Source organism: Portunus trituberculatus, chromosome 24 (genome assembly GCF_017591435.1).
Source record: "Portunus trituberculatus isolate SZX2019 chromosome 24, ASM1759143v1, whole genome shotgun sequence".
In the NCBI taxonomy this organism is placed as follows: Eukaryota; Metazoa; Arthropoda; class Malacostraca; order Decapoda; family Portunidae; genus Portunus; species Portunus trituberculatus.
Genome location: NC_059278.1, coordinates 399644 through 423643, shown reverse-complemented (window position 1 = coordinate 423643; position 24000 = coordinate 399644). Strand labels below are relative to the sequence as shown.

General features: G+C 43.5%; 1 protein-coding gene across 2 annotated transcripts in view; it reads right to left on the bottom strand.

The window, feature by feature from the left end:
• Window positions 1-24000, bottom strand: part of LOC123508055 — a 210600-nt gene that overhangs the window by 173240 nt on the left and 13360 nt on the right. Inside the window, exon 1 of one of the 2 annotated variants that reach the window (XM_045261454.1) lies at window positions 4365-5856. The exons of the other annotated variant lie outside the window; for it this stretch is intronic. Coding sequence (XP_045117389.1) covers window positions 4365-5684 — 1320 coding nt within the window. The 5' untranslated portion in view covers window positions 5685-5856. Of the gene's footprint in view, window positions 1-4364; window positions 5857-24000 lie in introns of those variants that run through there. 2 annotated transcript variants of the gene reach the window in all.

Sequence of the window (24000 nt, the reverse complement as noted above, 5' to 3'; positions counted from 1 at the left end):
GTCGCCCTCACCAGGACCCACAAAACCTGAGACTCATTTTTTGGGGTGTGTGTGAGTTGGCTGGTGTTACTTCACCTTCCCTACAATTACTCTCAGCTCGTCACTCTCTTCCTAATCATCTTCCTCCTCTCTCTTTCTCTTCTTCCTCTTTCTCTTCTTCTCATTCTTCCTTCTTCTCTCTGATTCTTTCGCTACTCGTTGATCTAATTCTCTTCCTCTTCTCTCTTCCCCTTCCTCCTCCTCTTCTTATTCTTCTTTCTTCTTCCTATCCATCCTTTCTTCCTCTCTCTCTCTGATTTTTTTTCTCTTCTATCTTTCTTTGTTGTGATATTGTTTATGTATTTAAGTATTTAGTATGTAGTTTGTTATGTCTCTCTCTCTCTCTCTCTCTCTCTCTCTCTCTCTCTCTCTCTCTCTCTCTCTCTCTCTCTCTCTCTCTCTCTTAGTTACGGTATACACTTCAATCCAGTTAGTTTTTTTTTTTAATACCTCGTGTGTGTGTGTGTGTGTGTGTGTGTGTGTGTGTGTGTGTGTGTGTGTGTGTGTGTGTGTGTGTGTGTGTGTGTGTGTGTGTGTGTGTGTGTGTGTGTGTGTGTCCTAAACATCCCTAACACGTAACTTTCCCCTTCCTCAATTTTCAGCTTCCCCATTTCCTCTCACCCTATATAATCCCCTTTTTCCTTCCTACTACCCTCAAATCCTTCCCTTAATTCTCCCTCATTTCTTCCCTCACCCCTCCCCTTAACCCCTCAACCTCCCCTCACCCCTCCCCTTAACCCCTAAGCCTCCCCTCACTCTTCCCCTCAGTTACCCCTCTTCCTGAACCCTCGTAGGCCTAAGATTCAAATTTTATACAAGTTCCGGTAATTTACGTAGGGTTAGTTGGCTCCGTGTGAATGTACAGGGCCAGCTGGTCTCTCTGTGTGTGTGTGTGTGTGTGTGTGTGTGTGTGTGTGTGTGTGTGTGTGTGTGTGTGTGTGTGTGTGTGTGTGTGTGTAGCACGTACGTACATACACAGATACATGATATGAAATTCATGGACAAGGACACTGCACATTTCCTGTTAAATAACATACACACACACACACACACACACACACACACACACACACACACACACACACACACACACACACACACACACATATAAATAAGTAAATATATATATGAATACAAATAAATAAATGAGATAAATGATAAAATAAGGAATAAATAGGAAAATGAAAATAAAAATAAATGAGAATAAAAAATAAACAATACGGTAAACATAAACAACAAACTAAAAAAAAAAAAAACATCAAAATACACCAAAGCACACATTGAACATCACTTTATGTCTTATCGAGGCGAAAAGAGAAATAAAAAAAAACTTATTCACGAAACCATTACATAAAAGTCACCATTTTATATTCCACCTGGAGAGAAGAGAATCAACAACAAACAACAACAACGACAATAAAGGAAAAAATAACACCATAACGGAAGTAAAAAAAAAAAAGAAAAAGAAAGAAAAAAATATATACTCACGAAACCATTATATAAAGTCACGATTGTATATTCCACCTGTAGAGAAGCCAATCAATCTTCCTCAGGTAAGAAGAGCCACGTGTAGGAACACACCCGAGTGAGGCGAGACGAGACAGGTAAGACCCAATTCAGGTAAAGCAAACATATCCACACAGGTGAATGAATCGATCAGTGTTAGTCCACAGGTAACGGCGCGGCTGTGACCAGACACACACACACACACACACACACACACACACACACACACACACACACACACACACACCAGCACTGTATGTGTGTGTAACCTTACCAGTGACACGCCCCCCGGAACATACGAACACTGATCTCTCTCTCTCTCTCTCTCTCTCTCTCTCTCTCTCTCTCTCTCTCTCTCTCTCTTGCACACGCACACATGCAGTAACAAAGTACATTAGGGAAAAAACGTATATGAAAAATTTAGGTCGTAAAAAGGATGAGAGAGAGAGAGAGAGAGAGAGAGAGAGAGAGAGAGAGAGAGAGAGAGAGAGAGAGAGAGAGAGAGAGAGAGAGAGAGAGAGAGAGAGAGAGAGAGAGAGAGAGAGAGAGAGAGAGAGAGAGAGAGAGAGAGAGAGAGAGAGAGAGAGAGAGAGAGAGAGAGAGAGAGAGAGAGAGAGAGAGAGAGAGAGAGAGAGAGAGAGAGAGAGAGAGAGAGAGAGAGAGAGAGAGAGAGAGAGTATGGAAACAAAACCTCTTGCTCAACTCGATAAATTATTGAGTCTATTAAACCAAGGATAGATTGCGTTATTTCTTCCGCGCTCTTTCTTTTCCTCAAACTCAAACTCTCTATATATCGTTGCCTCTGTACAATGAAGAATTACTAATGCGAGCAGAGTATTGACACCGGACCTACGTAACACCACACACACACACACACACACACACACACACACACACATGCGCGCGCGTGAAGCAATGGTGATCAGAATTTCAACATAGTAACTCATGAAACATAATTTGTGTAGGCATGTGTTGTGTAATATCCCAGAGAGAGAGAGAGAGAGAGAGAGAGAGAGAGAGAGAGAGAGGCGGGAGATGGGATGACTGACAACTTGGAGAAACTGACATGAAAATAAACAAGATGAACGGAAAGAATCAACGAAAAAAAAAAAAGCAGATCCACCAATGATTAAATAAAGATAGAAGAGAGAGAGAGAGAGAGAGAGAGAGAGAGAGAGAGAGAGAGAGAGAGAGAGAGAGAGAGAGAGAGAGAGATAAAGTTCATGAACATAGAGGGAAAAAAGTGTGTGTGTGTGTGTGTGTGTGTGTGTGTGTGTGTGTGTGTGTGTGTGTGTGTGTGTGTGTGTGTGTGTGTTCATGCTCGTTTCGACCTACATAGCGGGGTTGGTCAGAGCGCCTTGCTTCACACGAAACACACAGGCTGAATCTACAATGACTGACCGACAACGACTGACTGACTGACTGAATGACTGAGTAGACTGACTGACTGACTGAATGATTGACTGAATGAATGAATGATTGGCTAATTTAATGACTGACTGACTGACTGACTGACTGACTGACTGACTGATTGAATGACTGACTGACTGACTGACTGATTGATTAACTGAATGAATGACTGAATGATTAACTGACTGAATGATTGACTGACTGAATGACTGGCTGAATGACTGACTAGAGTGGCTGATTGACTGGCTGACTGAATGAGTGGCTGACTGAATGAGTGGCTGACTGAATGACTGGCTAGACTGGCTGACTGACTAGCATGTTAAGTGACTAGACACTGACTGAATGATGAACAGAACCAACGCTTGACTTAATGACTCCCTGACTGATTTCTCGTGTAATTAATTGACTATTTTGCTGTTAACGGCCTGATTAACTGACTGACTGACTGAATGAATGAATGACTGACTGACTAACTGACTGACAATTCCAGGTGTAATATTAAGTTTTATGCCTTTCCACCACACACTAGCCATCCCTCCCTCCCCTCCCTCTCCTACCTCCCCCTCCCTCTCCTTCCTCCCCTCGCTCCCCTTCATCTCCCTATCATCCACGTCCCCTCCCTCACTGCCCACTCCGCCCCACTCCCTATCCTCCCTCATTCTCTTCACGCCCTTATTCCATTACAATGAGGACCTGCAATGCTCACACACACACACAGACACACACACGCCCACACACACACACACACACAGGAAGCTCTGAGTCATTCTCTGGGCGTACAGCGGTTAAGGACACATGAATAATAACAGTAATAATAATAAGAATAATAAAAATAATAATAATAATAATAATAATAATAATAATAATAATAATAATAAAAATAGACAAGCTGAAAACATTATCATAGGTAGAAGGAAGAGCAAGAAAAAAGCCGACACAAAGAAAAACAAAGGAAATCCAAGCTGGAGAAAGAAGAAAAAAAAGGAGGAGGAGGAGGAGGAGAAGGAATAACAGGGTCCCTTAGAATGTGTGTTGAGTCCAGGAAATGGTCATACAGTCCCGTGGCCTCTACAGGAGACTCTTCCGTTCTATCCCTCCTCCCTCCCCTCCCTCCCTCCCTCGGCCACTCCATCCAGACCTCACTCTCCGTAAACACTTCCCGCCACCTCTGGAACATTACTGACGCAGGTGACCGCTGAAGACATGACTGCTCTCTCTCTCTCTCTCTCTCTCTCTCTCTCTCTCTCTCTCTCTCTCTCTCTCTCTCTCTCTCTCTCTCTCTCTCTCTCTCTCTCTCTCTCTCTCTCTCTCTCTCTCTCTCTCTCTCTCTCTCTCTCTCTCTCTCTCTCTCTCTCTCTCTCTCTCTCTCTCTCTCTCTCTCTCTCTCTCTCTCTCTCTCTCTCTCTTACCTGGTACAGCGGACAGTATTTGTAGTCCCAAGGAAGAGAGCCGACTTTCCCTGCTCTGCCTCCTCCCCCCACCAGGTACTCCAGGAGGGACTTAGGGTCAAGTTTCCCCTCATGCAGGATCTCCTGGTGGCGGAGCGCTTCCTCGGAGTCGTGGAGGCAGCATGACCTTGAACGGCGAGGGTTGGGTAGGTCTTGAGAAAGGCTACTTCGAACAGGACTCGAACTCCGCGCCCTGTTCTTCTTCCTCGGTGATTTCGAACGAGGTGGAGGTGAAGGCGCGGCTGCAGGAGGGAGTGGTGATGGTGGCGGTGCTCCAGCTGTGACTGGCTCAGGAAGCTCCCGCGTGATAAACTCAATGTTGACTATTTGCTTCTCGCTGTCTTTGGTTTGGTCTTGGCTTTCGTCTTGTTTCTCATTTTCCTTGTCTTTGGTCTTCTCTGGCTGCTCATGGTCTTGGACGGTGGGTTGAGGCTCAGTCTCGCCTGGGAAGACTGAAGGCGGTGAGGGACTGTGCTCCTGCTGAGTGGATGGCGGGACATCACCAAGGATCGTGTGTCTAATGAAGTCACACGCGGATCTGCATCTCTTCTTGGCTAATGGCGCCCCTTCCTGGTCACCGCCATGCCGGCGTGGCTGCAGCGGCTTCTCGTCAGTGGCGGGGGAGAACACACAATCATCCTCGGGGTCAATCTCGTCAGAGAAGAAAGGGTAGCCTCCATCGTCGTCGTCGCCACCGCCTAGCGTGATGATGAGACTCGTGCTGCGGGGGCCCCACACCTCGGCGCCGATCCCGTCACCGCCCACGTAAATTGCCGAGTCGCTCGACCGCTGAGACCGCGAACGTCTTCTTCTTGGTGGCGCCTCCGGCAGGAAACTCTCCAGGTAAGACGTTAGAGCAGCACTTCCTCCTTTTGCTCCGCTTTCTTCTCGCTCATTCTTCCCTTCAGGAGAGATCACGCTAACGGACTGTACCGCCTCGAGACTGTCCGGCTCCTCCAGCAGCCATCGACTCACCTCCTGCACCTCGCACTCCCCACCCGCTCCGTCATGCGTGAAGGCGATGGAGCCCTTGAGGATTATCCTGGCACTGGGCTCCTGGCAGGTGACGCGGGAGGGGGTGGCGGCGGTGGCGTGGCTGCGGAAAGGTGGCGGGGACTCCCATGGGTAACGGGTCGGACACTTCCGCCAATTTGCACTTTCACCATGTCTTTCTGAGGCCCCGCTGACCACCACCACCGGGATGACGCAACGCTCGCCGCCCCCCACCGCGCCCCCTTCGTCCCGGGGAGCCTCCCTCACGGGGATGATACAGGTGTTCATGCCGGGGGGCTCGGCGCTGGTGGGGCACACAAACGCACACACCAGTAGACTGCCAATCACGCACGCACACACGCACACACAAAATAGTACACATTATTGGCCATCAGGACACAAACAAAGGCGCCATTTTGGTCTAAAGCTTTGCCTTTTCGTTCTTTAACTACTTTGTCTTAATATTCTGCAAAGGTAAGAAAAAAATATACCGTCGAATGTTGAGCGAAAAACACCATGTCGTAAACACCAAGACGACTTTTTTGTTCCATTCCAGAAGAGAATCCGTAATGTTGCACTTCCACTTCTTCACCCCCTTCCCCTCCCACTCCTCCTCCATCACCTCCTCCGTGTGCTGCTCCCCTCTACATTCACAACCATGCTTCCTTATTGCTTTTCCCTTCTCCCCCTCCACCGCCACTTCGCTACGCAACACACAGCACAGCAGGAACAGAATGACGCAACACAGCTCCGTTCCGCCGCAGAGACACCCCAGGCAGTGTCTTCGAGCCCACCATGGTTCCTCCTCAACAGGTTCATACATCACTGAAACCTGCAATTGTACTTCGCCCGCCACGATGGATTGATCTAAATGAATGTATATTGAGAGAAAGTCGCAAGGAAAAACGGAGAATTTGGCTGCTGGAAAAATGGAAGACACGGGTGAATAGAAAGATGAGACGGAGAAAAATAAGGTAAATGTAAAAAGATCACAGGTGGAAGAAGACACGGTTATCAGAAAGAAAAATGAAGAAACACAACATAAGGAAGAATAAGAAAATGGAAGACATGGAAACAGAGAAGGAAAAAATATGGAAAAAAAAAAAAAAGACAGAAAATGAAAGAGTAGAAGGATAAACAAGGAGACATGAAAGAGGATAAAGACAGAAGCATAGAAACGAAAAATGGGGAAAAAAAAACACGAAGAAAACGCAAAAAAATATACACAGATAAAGATGAAAGCTAGAAAAACGACAAAGAAAATGAGGATGGATGTAGCTGCAGAGGAGAGAGATTAATACAAATGGACGCAAAAAACCACAGAGAGCGCTGCAAATGAGAAGTAATGAAGGAGTAGGAGGCGCAGGTGTAGTAGAGTAATAAGCACGAGTAAAATATGAGTATGAATGAGTAATTGGGATGAGGAAGCGCAAGAACTAAATGTGAAAGTAAGATGTAGTAGTAGTAGTAGTAGTAGTAGTAGTAGTTGTTGTTGTTGTTGTTGTTGTTGTTGTTGTTGTTGTTGTTGTTGTAGTAGTTGTTGTTGCAGTTGTAGTTGTAGTTGTTGTTGAAGTAGTAGTAGTTGTTGTAGTAGTAGTAGTTGTTGTTGTTGTTGTAGTTGTTGTAGTAGTAGTAGTAGTAGTAGTAGTAGTAGTAGTAGTAGTAGTAGTAGTAGTAGTAGTAGTAGTAGTAGTAGTAGTTATTGTAATAGTAGTAGTAGTAGTAGTAGCAGCACACGTAGTCAGTGACACTATACTCAACAGCAAAACGAACAAGCCAGAACACGTATAAACAACAAACAACAACAACAACAACAATAACAACAACAACAACACTGCACAATGACCACTAAACAAAAAGAAAAAAAACAATAAAAAAAGAACAAAATACCAAAACATTTATCTACCAATGACAAAAAAAAAAAAATCAAAAAATCCTAACATTAACAAAGCCACTCGATAGATAACACGTGAAAAATGAAAAAAAAAATTACCAGCAAAATCCCAAACCGTGAGAAGAGTTGGTGGGGAAATTCCAGCTATTTACCTGAGAGATGAGTTACCTGCAAATTTCCAGCATTACCTGTTCCCTATTGGCTTAACACAGTAATACAGGTAACTGGCTGGCAGACGGTTTACCTGAGTCATCATCCATTTAGCGCAGGTGATGAGAGAGAGAGAGAGAGAGAGAGAGAGAGAGAGAGAGAGAGAGAGAGAGAGAGAGAGAGAGAGAGAGAGAGAGAGAGAGAGAGAGAGAGAGAGAGAGAGAGAGAGAGAGAGAGAGAGAGAGAGAGAGAGAGAGAGAGAGAGAGAGAGAGAGAGAGAGAGAAAATTCAGTTAATAGGTAAAAATGTGAATGTACTCTCTCTCTCTCTCTCTCTCTCTCTCTCTCTCTCTCTCTCTCTCTTCTCTCTCTCTCTCTCACTTTACCACACACACACACACACACACACACACACACACACACACACACACACACACACACACACACACATGTACGTATTGTGGAGGTAACAGTCATGACTTTAATGGGTCAACATGACTGTTTGTGGTTTTGATGATGAAAATGGCATCTGTGTGTGTGTGTGTGTGTGTGTGTGTGTGTGTGTGTGTGTGTGTGTGTGTGTGTGTGTGTGTGTGTGTGTGTGTGTGTGTGTGTGTGTGTGTGTGTGTGTGTGTGTGTGTGTGTGTGTGTGTGTGTGTGTGTGTGTGTGTGTTTGTGACATTATATTTATCTAAAACTACTGTGGGTTTATAATTCATTCTCTCTCTCTCTCTCTCTCTCTCTCTCTCTCTCTCTCTCTCTCTCTCTCTCTCTCTCTCTCTCTCTCTCTCTCTCTCTCTCTCTCTCATGCTCAAACACCACAGTCTCGCCAAGTCTCCGTTACTACAACTAATTCATCCATCCATCTCCCCTGCAGTGTATCTTCAGTGTTTTTGTAACGTATTCACCCCACACAAGCTATCCACTCCCCTGCCCCTGTCACGCCCCCGCCCCTGTCACGCCCCCACCCCTGTCACGCCTCCCTGTCCCCCTGCATTATCTGGAAAGGCCGCCCATGTTGGTTGTTGGTTCCGTCTCGCCACGCCCTTGATAAGATATGTGTGTGTGTATGTGTGTGTGTGTGTGTGTGTGTGTGTGTGTGTGTGTGTGTGTGTGTGTGTGTTAGTAGGTAAGGTGTATTTCAGTTATCATCATCATCATCATCATCATCATTAAAATCGTCATTTGTTCCCGTTATCAATTTTCTGTCCAGTATTAAACTTTGTAGTATTTTTCTCTCTCTCTCTCTCTCTCTCTCTCTCTCTCTCTCTCTCTCTCTCTCTCTCTCTCTCTCTCTCTCTCTAACAATTACACCATACGATTCAGATGTGTGTGTGTGTGTGTGTGTGTGTGTGTGTGTGTGTGTGTGTGTGTGTGTGTGTGTGTGTGTGTGTGTGTGTGTGTGTGTGTGTGGACGGGTTCAGTGGGCCACACCTGCCACAATAGCCGCGCTCTTCCAGGTGAACCCGAAGGAGCGGTGGGAAAAAATTCCTCTAACAACTCATAAGGAAGTTAGTTCTCACGAGAGGCGGGGCGAGGAGGTGCAGACTCTTCCTTATTTTTTCCTCCTCCTCCTCCTCCTCCTCCTCCTCCTTCTTCTTCTTCTCCTCCTCCTCCTCCTCTTGTTCTTTTTATCATATTTTTTTTCTTCGTATATCTTTAATACGATTTTTTACTCACTTCATCTCTCTCTCTCTCTCTCTCTCTCTCTCTCTCTCTCTCTCTCTCTCTCTCTCTCTCTCTCTCTCGCTATTTTTCTTTCCTTTCTCCATCTGTTTCTCTCCAATACTTTCCCTTCATTCCTCCGCCTAGTTCTCTTCAACATTCTTTCCTCCACTTCGATCTCTCTCTCTCTCTCTCTCTCTCTCTTCTCTCTCTCCACTCGTCCATCTGCTTTCCTTCACAATTCTAACTCTACTTTCCTCGATCACTCCTACTTTTCCTCCAGTATGTTTACCTCCATACATGTCTACGGCCTTATTTCTCTCTATGTGGTTAGGTCGTTCCTCCTCCTCCTCCTCCTCCTCTTCCTCCTCCTATGGATCACTTTGCAGGCGGAAGTGATGTCACGAAACAGAGGTTTGGTGACACAGTATTGAATGGGAGGGAGGGGAGGGGAGAAGGAAGAGGAGGAGGGGGAGGAGAAAATTGGAAGAGGGCACGTCACTGTTAACTTATTGAGCATTGAGAGCGCGCGGACGTACACTCACACACACACACACACACACACACACACACACACACACACACACACACACACACACACACACACACGTACATAATGCCTGAGTGTTCCCCTGATCGTGGTGTCATTTGAACCTCTGGTGGTGGACACTCTCTCTCTCTCTCTCTCTCTCTCTCTCACACACACACACACAAATGTATGTCTATTTACAATCAGTGACCTTCCCTTCCGCCTGAGTGTGTGTGTGTGTGTGTGTGTGTGTGTGTGTGTGTGTGTGTGTGTGTGTGTGTGTGTGTGTGTGTGTGTGTGTGTGTGTGTGTGTGTGTGTGTGTGTGAGTGTGTGTGTGTGTGTGTGTGTGTGTGTAATTTTGTGGCGGTCACCTCCCGCGTTAAGGCCTCAAATTTTGGTCAGTGTGTACATCATCGTGTGTGTGTGTGTGTGTGTGTGTGTGTGTGTGTGTGTGTGTGTGTTACTGAGTGTTTTCTGTCATTGAATCTGACCAGTTAGTATTATTGAGAGAGAGAGAGAGAGAGAGAGAGAGAGAGAGAGAGAGAGAGAGAGAGAGAGAGAGAGAGAGAGAGAGAGAGAGAGAGAGAGAGAGAGAGAGAGAGAGAGAGAGAGAGAGAGAGAGAGAGAGAGAGAGAGAGAGAGAGAGAGAGAGAGAGAGAGAGAGAGAGAGAGAGAGAATACCAATACACTCCTATAACTTCATTATCAAACCGACACACCCAGACACACAAACAGACAGACAGACATACAGACAGACGGACAGGTAAACACCACACATGATTACTCGGCCAATAGACACACACACACACACACACACACACACACATACACAACGACTATTAATACAAACATAGATAAAGAAAAATGGAGTTTCTCTCTGGCCATGCGATACTAATGGAGGAGGAGGAGGAGGAGGAGGAGGAGGAGGAGGAGGAGGAGGAGGAGGAGGAGGAGGAGGAGGAGGAGGAGGAGGAGAAGGAGGAGGAGGAGGAGGAGGAGGAGGAATTACAGGAATGACCAGAACGTTTAAGTCACTGAAGCGAAGAAGATAAGTCGACATAATTTTTCTGTTTCACGAGAGAGAGAGAGAGAGAGAGAGAGAGAGAGAGAGAGAGAGAGAGAGAGAGAGAGAGAGAGGAGAATCATTCAGTCCTACGCCACCTAACAGAAATGCGATCGCTTTATCATTCCCCACTGACACATTACTCCTTGGCACCTTTCCGGCACCTCCTTATGACTTCCGTGGTGCAGCGTGTGGGCACTGAAAGATTAACCCTTCAGCACCGTGACACGCTTTCATATCTATTCTGCTTACTATTTGATGATTTTAAACAGCTTCAGAAACTTTTGTGGGGGATTAAATTTGTGAAGACTCTTGGTATTAATATTCTGACCTCCATAGACCCTTCTTAATGTAAATAAAATCGTCTAATCACAACCAAAGACTCATGGTAAAAGTGTGTCTCAATACTAAAAGGGTTAACTCTATTTAGAAGACCACAGGAAAAAGACTGCAAAAAAACAATTGACTGATACAGGACGTCAATATTTCAACAGAACCAGCTTCCCTTCAACTTTACCACCGCTAATAATGTCTTTTGAACAATAACGATAATAAAATATGTATACTTCTATCAAAACCCGTGTATATTTCTCAATTGTCAAGTTCTTATTACGGACACAAAACGATATTTCAGTAGAATAAGCTTCCCTCCAACTCTACCACCACTAATAATGCCTGAACAATAACGAGAATAAATTATGTATACTTCTATTAAAACTCGTGTATATTTTCATTGTTAAGTTCTCATTACTCAAACAGAATAATATTTCAATAGAATCAGCTTCCCTTCAACACTACCACCACTAATAATGTCTGAACAATAACGAGAATAGAGTATATACTTTCATTATAAACCTTCTATATTTTCATTGTCAAGTTACAGACACAAAACAGGTGATAGCGTGTTCTTCCTCCTCATCGCTGGCTGGGCCATAACGCTCATAATGCCGCAGGTTAGTCAGCCAATACATCCCGTGACGAGTCCTCATAACTATTAACCTTCTTCTTTTCTTTCAATGAGCATTTACCGAAAATTGCCTTCAGTCCATCACACGTGAACAGAGTCCTCAATAGCTTCTGGGAACATCACGTGGTGGGTCATCGTATCTGTTACTCTATTTCTTGTAAACATCTGCAGGATTTTGACCAATAGTTTTCGGACCGTAAATCGCGTTCATGATGTATCAAGCGAGTTCTTTACCAGATATGAAGTTTGAGCTAAAGGATCCGTAAGTCCATCAATAGCAATCATCAGACGCATCCACTACTCGCATTAGATACCAAGCGATTTGTCAGGTTAGCTATAGTCTGTCTACTCTAAAATGGCTCCTGGATTTCAAGCATATTGTAGCTTATTGATAACGTCATTGATTTGATGTGAATAATACTTGTTTTCTGTTGATCAGCGCACTTAGTACAAGGACAGCTCACGGTTTTCCTTAAGATCTGATAACCAAGCATTCCCTGGGACACCATTCAAACTGAGACCCAGGAGCCACTTTAGAGTAGAAAGATTATAGTGTACGTCATTCTATAAACATTTGCACGTTTAACTTCACCACACACGCAGACTCAAAGCCCGGTCACATCCATCACTTACACCACACACCAAGCGACTGAGCCCAATACTTCACTGATGACCCTCTGATTGAAACGTCCAAGCCTCAAGAGTGTTTCCATATCACCAAGGAATCGGGCACAACCTTATCAACACACCCATCACTCGCACCAGGCATCAAGAAGCAACTCAACACTCGTACGTCACTTCACCACATCAACAACAACTTAACATATCCGAGACTCCATCGCCTGGCACAAACAACACACAAACACACACACACTCGGAACTCCCACGCTGCGCCTCGCCTCCCATACGCAGCCTGTTACTACCACGCACCGTCCACACCGCCTGAGGGAGCAAGGGAGACTGCCTGCCTGACTGGCCTGGCCCCGAGCACCGCAGTAGTCCAGGAACACGCAGAGCCAATGAGTGTCCAGTTGCAGCTTCTCGCCAGCGCGCCGGGACTGTGCGGAATGTTATGGAAAGCTGCAAGAGTGACAGGCATCAGGAGAAAGGAAGGAGCTGACGGCTGATGTGACAGGTTAGCGATAAATTATTGGAATAACTGAGAGAGAGAGAGAGAGAGAGAGAGAGAGAGAGAGAGAGAGAGAGAGAGAGAGAATCAAACTCATAAAATAATGAGGTAATAGGGAAACGAAGGAAAGGAAAGATGAAAAAAGGAAAAGATAAGGTGATATAACGACTAATAGAGAGAGAGAGAGAGAGAGAGAGAGAAACAGTCCTTCATTCCTTTCGTGTTATGTTATTTACAGTTACTCCTCATTCCTCCTTTTTTCTTTCCTTTCCACTCAATAACAATCTCTCAAAACAGCATCCACCTTCACTCCTTTAATGCCTTCTTCTCTCCTGACTCTCCTTCCTTTAACCACTCCATAACAAAACACCAAAAAACAGAAAAATAAACAGCAAAAACACTCACCCTCACACAAACCTCTCCTAGCCTCATTACAGTACTAAAACCTTCACTTCTTTTCCCCCTCACTTACCTCTCTCTCTCTCCCTCACAACACACTCAAAACATCCCTGTCACCTTTCTCCTCCTCTCATCTCTCGCCTCTCCTCACGCAAACCTGATGAGTGAGAGTGGAGCGGAGTAAGACCACCAACCTTCCTCCCTCACGGTGACAGGAGGCGCCCAGACCACCAGCCCTACCCGAGGGGCATCACGCCTGGGAGAACCGTGAGTGAGAGCCAGAGAAAAGACCCCGTAGGCACACCACAAGAGAGGGAGGATGGGAGGAAGAGAAGGAGGGAGGGAGGGAGGGTGGGTTGGAGGGGGCAGAGAGAGAGAGAGAGAGAGAGAGAGAGAGAGAGAGAGAGAGAGAGAGAGAGAGAGAGAGAGAGAGAGAGAGAGAGAGAGAGAGAGAGAGAGAGAGAGAGAGAGAGAGAGAGAGAGAGAGAGAGAGAGAGAGAGAGAGAGAGAGAGAGAGAGAGAGAGAGAGAGAGAGAGAGAGAGAGAGAGAGAGAGAGAGAGAGAGTGTGTGTGTGTTTAGCTCAATCTCATTTTGCTTAAAGGCACCATTTACCTATTGAAAGTAGGGTTGGTGGTGTAGTATTAGTAAAAATAGTAGTAGTAGTAGTAGTAACAGAGTAGCAATAGTAGAAGATGCAGTAGTAGTAGTAGTAGTAGTAGTAGTAGTAGTAGTAGTAGTAGTAGTAGTAGTAGTAGTAGTAGTAGTAGTAGTAGTAGTAGTAGTAACAAAATAGGTTAGGTTAAGTAATGTTAGGTTAGGTTAGATTAGGTTAGGATAATTTCTCATTCTAAGTCACTTTCAGAGCCATTACCCAGTGCCCTTCACTAATAACATTGTAGTCACATATTACAATCAATAGAAAGACTTATCATTCTAAACTCTTTGGCCTTTCATATGGAGCCCTTTCAAAGACTTAAAAAATAATAAATTGTTCAAATATTCAAGACTTTCCTCCCTTACATCAGGTAGAATCATTGTTCACCCATTACTAAATCACAAAATCACACTGGAACCCTAAAAATGCTTTCACTGGAGCCTATTTAAAGACGAGATAAGGCGCTGGAACGTTTGGGAATACGGCCTATTAACTCATCCACCCTCTGACTCACTCCACCCTTCCCGACAGACAAAAGCAGTCACGTTTCCACCACATTACTTCACTCCCACCACCGACCTTCCCTCCACCACACTGTTACGAACCACTACATCGAAGAGTCGGTCTGTGGTGGAGCTCATGTGAAGTGGAGTTCCTTGTATAGTTTGCCTTGTGATGTCCACTCTCAAGACACAAACCGCCGCGTGTAATAGTGACGGTTATAGTTTAGTAGTAGTAGTAGTAGTAGTAGTAGTAGTAGTAGTAGTAGTAGTAGTAGTAGTAGTAGTAGTAGTAGTAGTAGTAGTAGTAGGAAAAGGAGGAGGAGGAAAAGGAGGAGGAGGAGGAGGAGGAGGAGGAAGGAGGAGGAGGAGGAGGAGGAGGAGGAGGAGGAGGAGGAGGAGGAGGAGAAGGAGAAAGAGAAGGTGAAGGAGAAGGAGAAGAAGAAGGAAAAGGAGAAGGAGAAGGAAAAGGAGAAGGAGAAGGAGAAGAAACAGAAGAGGAGGTGGAGAAGGAGAAGGAGGAGAAGGAGAAGGAGGAGGAGGAGGAGGAGTAAAATTTTCACAAGTTTAAATGTTAGAAAGAAAATATAGTGACTTGCAGTAGTAGTAGTAGTAGTAGTAGTAGTCTCCATCATTACTGTAATTATCTATCTTTGACAAAATAATATATGTAAAATTGAAGTGGACGAGTGTTGAATTAAACGAGAAAAACACCCAAACAAACAAACAAACAAACAACCAAACAACCAAACAACCAAACAACCAAACAAACGACCAAACAAACACCAAAAACACATACCGTTGCAAAACAAACCGTTGAATTAACAGAGAAAAGAACAAAAAAAGAAACAAAAAAACAAACCACAGAATTCCAAACAAACTGGGAATCAGTTTAGTTCATAAGGTCTCTCTCTCTCTCTCTCTCTCTCTCTCTCTCTCTCTCTCTCTCTCTCTCTCTCTCTCTCTCTCTCTCTCTCTCTCTCTCTCTCTCTCTCTCTCTCTCTCTCTCTAGTTTATTCTTAAGCGGAAGCAATATAGTGCCTCAATTAATTCATCTTCTCTCTCTCTCTCTCTCTCTCTCTCTCTCTCTCTCTCTCTCTCTCTCTCTCTCTCTCTCTCTCTCTCTAGTGGATTTATTCTTAAGCGGAAGCAATATAGTGCCTCAATTAATTCATCTCTCTCTCTCTCTCTCTCTCTCTCTCTCTCTCTCTCTCTCTCTCTCTCTCTCTCTCTCTCTCTCTCTCTCTCTCCAGTACTGAGACGCATTTTACCACGAGTTTTGGGTGCGATTAGACGATTATATTTGCATTAGGAATGGTCTATGGAGGTCAAAAAATAATGGCCAGAGTCTTTACTGTTTTAATCACAACATAAATTTCTGAAGCTGTATGAAATCACCAAGGAAAATACGGCACAGTACTGAAGGGGTTAATCTTATAGACCTGGTTAACCCTTCTCTATACTAACAACAAGCAGACTAAGCCAAAACAAGCCTCAAGTACAGTAAAGTAGCAGAAAGTGAGCTCCCACCAGATTATCACTTAACAGCACACGCATCTGCTAAGTGATGAGAAGTGGCGAGGCAGTGGCGGCAGGGAGCAAGCAAGCAGTTCTGGGAGGGTGGCCACTTATCAAGGAGACGCCCACCACTTGTCTGGGAACGCTGGTGGTGGTGGTGGTGGTGGTGGTAGTGGTGAGTTATTGAGCAGAAATTCACTTTAGCTTACTAAGAGAACCTCCTTATAACTGTTGTTTTTTTTATTATTATTATTATTTAGTTAGTTTTGTTTTTATTCTTTTCTAATTCTTAACAGTTTCTTTCTACTATTTTTAATCTCTGGGAACGGTGGTGGTGGTGGTGGTGGTGGTGGTAAGGGTGGTAGTGATGATGGTGGTGAGTTACTGAGCACAAAATTTACTCGAATTCACTACCAGAACCTTCCTTGAGCTAGTGATTTTGTTTTTATTTAATTTTTTCTATTATCACCGTTCTTGGTTTTTTTTCTAATTAGTAACCCTTTCAGTACCATGACGCGTTTTCATATTCATTCTGCTTACTATATGGTGATTCTACGCAGCTTCAGAAACTTTTCCGATGCTTAAAATAGTGAAGACTGTAGCCATTAATCTTCTGACCTCCATAGACCCTCCCTTATGTCAATGTAATGGTCTAATCACACCCAAAACCCATGGTAAAAATGTGTCCCAGTACTGAAGGGGCTAAACCACTTCATCACTTATTCTGCTAGACTCTATCTTGCACTACTATTGATATTATGGCATTTGTTCTTTCATCTGAGTGTCTAGTCGTGACAAAAATATATATAAAACAACTACTGCTAAAAAAGACACTACCTGCTCGGAAACTGGCATCTAAGTGGGCCTTTTTATTGTTGTTGTTGATCTTGTTGTTGTTATTGTTGTTGTTTTGTTTTCAGTCATCTTTCCCCTCTTACATTAAAAAAAATCTCTTAATCCTTGAACTACTGCTAACACTACATTTGCTTCGTTATCTGAGAACACCTGAATGACTACATGAACAGAGACAAACCTATAAACGCAAATAGCCTCCAGATACTCGATTACTAATTCCGCTACATGATTTTGTCTTTCGAACTTTCTAAACTTAATACCAAACCATTCCATTAACTCCTTCAGTCCTGGAACGCATTTTTATCATGAATTTTTGGTGTGAATAGACGATTTATTTACATTATGGTCTATGGAGGTCAGAAGATCAATGGCCAGAGTCTTCACTATTTGAATCCCCCAACCAAAGTTTCTGAAGCTGTATAAAATCACCAGATAATAAGCAAAATGAATATTAAAACGCGTCATGGTACTGAAGGGGTTAGGTTTGAGATACCACAGCAGGAGGTCAAAATATTAATGGCCAGAGTCTCCACTATTTGAATCCCCAAATTGATCCCAGATTCAGTACTGAGACGAATTTGTTCGTGTGTGTAAAGAACAGTAATGGAAATATAACGGATACGTTCGTGAATATTCACGATTTAATTTTCCGTCTTAGGAGCGGAATGCTGAAAGAAGCTGTCACACTGTTGGTAGAATAGGTGACAGAGTATCAGGCCAAAGTAATTACTCGTCGTTAAAGAAAATAGGGATTATAGTTTTATTATGCATTACTTTCCCTTATGATTCGTACATATACAAGTCACATCAATCCTAATCCCAATTTATTCACTGGGGATCATTCAAATGAGATACGTGAAAAATGCTTTAGTCTATCCTAAAATATATCAGTTTTCTATTAAAGGCAAGACTTCAAAGAAAACGTAAATTTTAGCCTAGACAATAAAAACGGAGGCTCACTGAGGGATTCACAGAAAACACGAGCAGTGGAAAGGCTGTAACTTGAGACGAAGACTGGATAACATCAACTCTTTAGTGACACACACACACACACACACACACACAATGAAAGAGAGAGAAATATAATAACACAACGGAAATGATAAAAATAAATAAATAAATATACAATAAAATCGAGCTTTCCACAGAGACAACGAGTGACTGAAATGCATTGCCAAAAAAAAAAAAGAAAAAGAGAGAAAACAGAGATAAAATAACACTACGTCAAGAAACTAAAATATAAATATGGAATAAAATACAGCTTTCCACATAGACAATGCAAAACACGGAAAAAGATGAAAAAGAAAAAGAAAAATGCAAAGTAACAAGGCAGGACAGAAAGGGATGACTCTGTGCACCAAAACTACTATTATATAAGAGCACACACACACACACACACACACACACACACACACACACACACACACACACACGTAGCTCTGACTCAAGCGTGCCCTCCAACGACCCTGCACGACTGGGAAAGTACTGAACAGGGTAGGGGCGTGGTGGTGGTGGTGGTGGTGGGTATAAGTAGATGAAGTATTGCGAAAGTATACCACAACACACCAAACGCAGCATCCTCCTCTCTCTCTCTCTCTCTCTCTCTCTCTCTCTCTCTGAAGTGACGAATGCCCCACCCCCCCTACCAGACCAGTAAACCCACAACATCAGTACTTACTCACTGGTGGCGCGTCAGTGTGTGGACGGGAAGTACTCACCTGGAAACAGAGAAAAGAGAATATTAAATAGATCAACAACAACAACAGTAACAACAACAACAACAACAACAACAACAACAACAACAACAACAACAGTGATAGTAATGATAATAGCAATAATACATGAATAAACAAATAAGCAAATAATACAAACATAATCACAAATAAAGCATCTAAAAGCGAACACACACACACACACACACACACACACACACACACACACACACACACACACACACACACACACGGGAACATTTCATACATAAACAGACCGAAACAAATAGGCAATTAGAGGGTTTAGGAGGAGGAGGAGGAGGAGGAGGAGGAGGAGGAGGAGGAGGAGGAGGAGGAGGAGGAGGAGGAGGAGGAGGAGGAGGACGAGGAGGAGGAGGAGGAGGACGAGAAGAAGAAGAAGAAGAAGAAGAAGAAGAAGAAGAAGAAGAAGAAGAAGAAAAAGAAAAAGAAAAAAAAAAGAAAAAGAAAAAGAAAGAAAAGGAGGAGGAGGAGGAGGAGGAGGAGGAAAGAGAACTTCCTGCTGGGGAACTTCAACCTACTGACCGCTTACTTCTCCCAGCCCCCCCCCTTTCTCTCTTCCCCTTTCCTCATTCAGAGTTCCCATCATTACCAGTACGGTGACCAGTAGTACCTCCCTTCCTCTTCCCCCCTCCCTATTTTCACCCTGTCCCAGCTCCTCTGAATGGGGACACCTGAAGAGAAAGACAAGACTGGAGGTTCAGGAATGCACTGAGGGGACGAGGAGAAGTGAAGAGATGCGATTAGCAGGACGTGGGTAAGTTTTGGGCAATAAGAAGAGAGATAAGAGAGAAATAAGAGAAAATAAGAGCCATAAAGTGTGGAGGACGAGGTGAAGGAAGAGGAGAGGCGATTTGATGATGAGAGGTTGGCAGAACGTGGGTAAATTTTGGGTTGAAGAGAAAGAGAGGATAGAAACAAGGAGAAAGGCTAGAGTGACGAGGGATGAGGAAAGGTGAAGGGATGAAGAAGGATTTGAAAGAAGTGGGTAAATTTGGTGTAAAGAAAGAGAAAGAGGATAGAAAGAAAGAGAAGAGAAAAGAAAATAATGAACAATAAAAACAAAGAAAATGAAAGTAAAATGCAAACTGAACTAAGATAATAAATAGACAGAGGAATGGACAGCTGAATAAATAAATGAGCAGAAGATAAATAGATCAAAGAAAAAAAGGTTTAGCAATTCTCTCTCTCTCTCTCTCTCTCTCTCTCTCTCTCTCTCCAAGGCTCAAATCTGGGGCCTTTTATATATAAGTAATAACCACTACAGTACACCATGAACACTTGTGAAGACTGAGAAAACTGTAAAATATATATTCAAAATTCCTTAAACCCTTTAATGCTATGACGCGTTTCTATATTCACTCTGCTTACTACAGCTTCAGAAACTAATGTGGGGATTAAAAATGGTAGTAATTCTGGCCATAAATCTTCTGACCTCCATAGACGCTTCCTAATGCAAATGAAATCGTTTAATCACACTCAAAACTCAAGGTAAAAATGTGTCCCAGTAATGAAGGGGTTAAGTTGATGGTATTTACTGCACAATTTGTATGCATAACATTGATTTCACACGGTCTATCAATTCGTCCTTGTTTCCTTCCTTTCTCCCCTCTTCCTCCACTTCCTTCCTCTCTCTTGACCTTCCTTCCTTCCTTCCGGCGTTCTCCATATAGCTACTCTTTTCCTTCACCTTTTCTCTCCTCTCTTCCTCTTTCTCTCCCCGTCTTGTGCAATCCATCTGTCTTTTCTCTCCCTATCTCTCCTTCTCCCTTCGGACCTCCTTTCCTCCCTAGCCTGAAGGAATTGGTGACGACAGCGGAAATTCTCTCTCTCTCTCTCTCTCTCTCTCTCTCTCTCTCTCTCTCTCTCTCTCTCTCTCTCTCTCTCTCTCTCTCTCTCTCTCTCTCTCTCTCTCTCTCTCTGGTAGTCGTTGTATCACCTTATATTTTTTTTCTTTTATCTCATCTTTCCCTTCCTTCCTTTCCTTATTATCTCCTTATTTTGTGAGTTTGTTATTTCTCTCTCTCTCTCTCTCTCTCTCTCTCTCTCTCTCTCTCTCTCTCTCTCTCTCTCTCTCTCTCTCTCTCTCTCTCTCAGCGACAGACAACTTCCGCTCATTCACACCTTCCTTCTTCATTCACCTCACTGGTTTCCACAAGACGAGGAGCAACACACAATAGTCCTTTGTTGCCGCTAAATCTTGCTCTTTTCCCTCGGTGTTTACGAGACCGAACGAGGATGAGACGAAATAGGAACTGATCGACGTTAATGGTGAAAAATGGTAGGGGATACGGAAAGAGACGATACATTGATAGATATATACAATTTTTTTCTCTTTCAATCCCACGAGTTTACAAGATCGAGTGTGGATGAGACGAAATAGAAATAGATAGACGTTAATGGTGAAAAATGGTAGGAGGATACGGAAAGAGACGATGCAGTGATAGATAGATACAATTTTTTTTTTCTTTCAATCCCACGAGTTTAAAAGATCGAGTGAAATAGAAATAGATGGACATGAATGGACAAGAATGAGAGGAGAATACAAAAAGACACGATAGAGTGATAGATAGAGACACTTTTTGCTCTTTCACCCCACGAGTTTAAAAGATCAAGTGAAACAGAAACAGAAGAATGAGAAGGTGACACGGAAAAAAAGACGATGGATTCACACACTTCCTCCTCCATACAACAAAATTGATATCGAGGAGAAAGAAAGATTGGAAATGGAAGAGATAGGTTAGGTTTATTTACGCTAAGTTTTGGTTAGGTTACATCAGACTGCCTTCCACATTCCACCGAGCTGATAGAGAGGAAAAATAGGAGGAGGGTGAGTACTTGAACAGAAAGAGAAGGAAAACAACACAGAACACAAAGGAAGAACAAGATAACAAGACCTCTTCGCTGTTACTTCTTTTTCACCATCTACATTCAACACTATTCAGTACAAAGAAGGAGTAAAAGATAGTACAGAAGGAGAAGGACGGGGAGGAAAGAGTACATTAGGGGATATAGAAGAATGAAAAGGCCAAAATGAAGAAAAGAAGGAAAAAAATAAACAAGACCGCCGTGGTACAGTGGAACCATGCGTGCTTTGGTGTCCGAGGGGTCTCAAAGCGCACGGGTTCAAATCCTGTCCACGGTCCGAGTGTAGGTACCCCGAAAAGTACCCCTTTACCCCCATATATTCCCGTGGAAAGCTCACATGGTATAAATGAAAAAAAAAAAAAAAAAGTTGGAGAAAAGATGAATGAGGATGAAAAAAATGAGAACTGAGGGAAAATAAAATAAAAAAAATGTACACAGGTAAATAAAAAAAGGAACAGAGATACATCAATAAAAAGAAGAAAAATACGGGAATGAACATACACAGGAAAAAAAAAAAAGCAAGATCTGGCAATAAGAGACGACAAGGAAAAGGAAGATAAAGAATAAAGGAAAAGAAAGAAAAAGAACAAGACAAACAAGAAACAGAAAGAAAAACAATGGAAAATGAACAAACGAAAGGAGACAGAGAGAGAGAGAGAGAGAGAGAGAGAGACTGCTATGACTCTTGTGACCACTAACGTTACAAGTTCTTTTCTTTGCTTGTGTAATAAATAACTGGACTTTTCTTGCCTGCAGGGGGTAGGTAGTAACGCTATGACGGAGGAGGAGGAGGAGGAGGAGGAGGAGGAGGAGGAGGAGGGTGTGAGGTAAGTGTAGCATTCTTAAATCTTACATAACGAGAGCAAAGACAAACTAACACTTCACGATGAGGAAAGAAAAAAAAATTACTCGTCTAGATAAAAGAAATTGTAACGTTAAAAATTGTGCTCTCTCTCTCTCTCTCTCTCTCTCTCTCTCTCTCTCTCTCTCTCTTTGCGTTGTAATGTAGAGCTTAAATTTCACGCCAGAATTTTTTTTTCTTTTTTTTTCCTTTTTTTTATTTTTTACCTTGCTTGCACGACTGATAGTAAAGACCAGCCCCCTTTCCCCTCCCTTCACTTTCCAACCATCACCCTTCTTCCCTCTCTCCCCTTCCCCCCTCCCTTGCTCCTTCTCGCCTCCCCTCCCTCCACACCTTCCATTTTCTCTCTTTTTGTTTCTCTCTGTCCTCGCCTCCACTCATTTATTCCTGAGTCATCAATCTCTCTCTCTCTCTCTCTCTCTCTCTCTCTCTCTCTCTCTCTCTCTCTCTCTCTCTCTCTTTCCCCTTCCCGAGAGAGTCAGGCCATGAGGGCGTGAAGGGCGGGGACACACACACACACACACACACACACACACACACACACACACACACACACACACACACACACACACACACACAGGTAAATTGTACGAAAAGCCTATCATTCAGTGTGTCACTCAATCAAAGTCAAATAACATCAAAATATTCACTAGCATTAAACAACTCAATAAAAAAAAAGTCTTAAGGAATTTCCAGTTATTAAATCCTTCCACTTCCTTTTCTTAGCCTTTTAATCAATCCACTAATTAATTCAAACAGAAAACGAGGCGAGACTACCCATCCATCCATCTATCTATCCATCCTTCATCCACTAACAGAGCAATTTCATCAATCTAATCCATTCATCCATCACCATCCACCTGCACTGTCTTTCCACCCATTCACCCATCAAGGCAACCGTCCATCTATAGACAGATAAACAGATGAATATTTATTGACCACAGTTACAGTGACATGTGAATGAAATTACATAAACGAGTTAAAAGAACAAATGAGAAACACAGTATAAGCCTCACGAAAGAATTGGTAACAGCTTCCTTTGAGGCCGCGGTGGTACAGTGGGACCATGCGTGCTTTTGGGGTCCGAGGGGTCTCCAAGCGCACGGGTTTGAATCCTGTCCACGGTCCGAGTGTAGGTTGGGCTTCCTCGCTCGGGGCAACGGTTTCCTAACAGGTGGGCTTTGAGATAGGAGGCACCCCAAAAAGTATCCCATTTACCCCATAAATTCCCTTGAAAAAGCCCATTTGGTATAAAAAAAAAGCTTAAAAGAAACTAAAAGCACAGGCAGACTAAGTGTGAGCTGTTTTTTTCTGTTTTTAAGCATTGTGTTGCCCTTGGCTGGTCTTCTCTCCCACATAAAAAAAACTAGAACCAACACAACATCATTGCAAATATCGAAAACCCAAAAATTTCTAAGAAACGTTAATGAAAAAAATGACGATACATCTATCATCTTTTTCCTCCCATCAGATCCACTACCTATGAACAGTTACCTACCCGGCCACCCGTCCACCCGCCCATCCACCCATCCACCCGCCACCACTACACGCCAGCCTTCCTCTCACGGGTTCAGCAATGTGGAGTCTCGCAGAGCAGAGAAGGAACCTATGACCTTGTGATATCCGGCCTGACCTGCCCTGACCTCCGCCTCCTCCTCTTCCTTCTCCTCCTCCCCCTCCTTTTCATTCCCTTGGGCACTTCTGCGGCGAGAAGATAGAGGAGGAGGAGGAGGAGGAGGAGTTAAAGAACAATAACAACATGAAGAACAAAAGCAAGAACAAGTATGAAAAAAAGAAA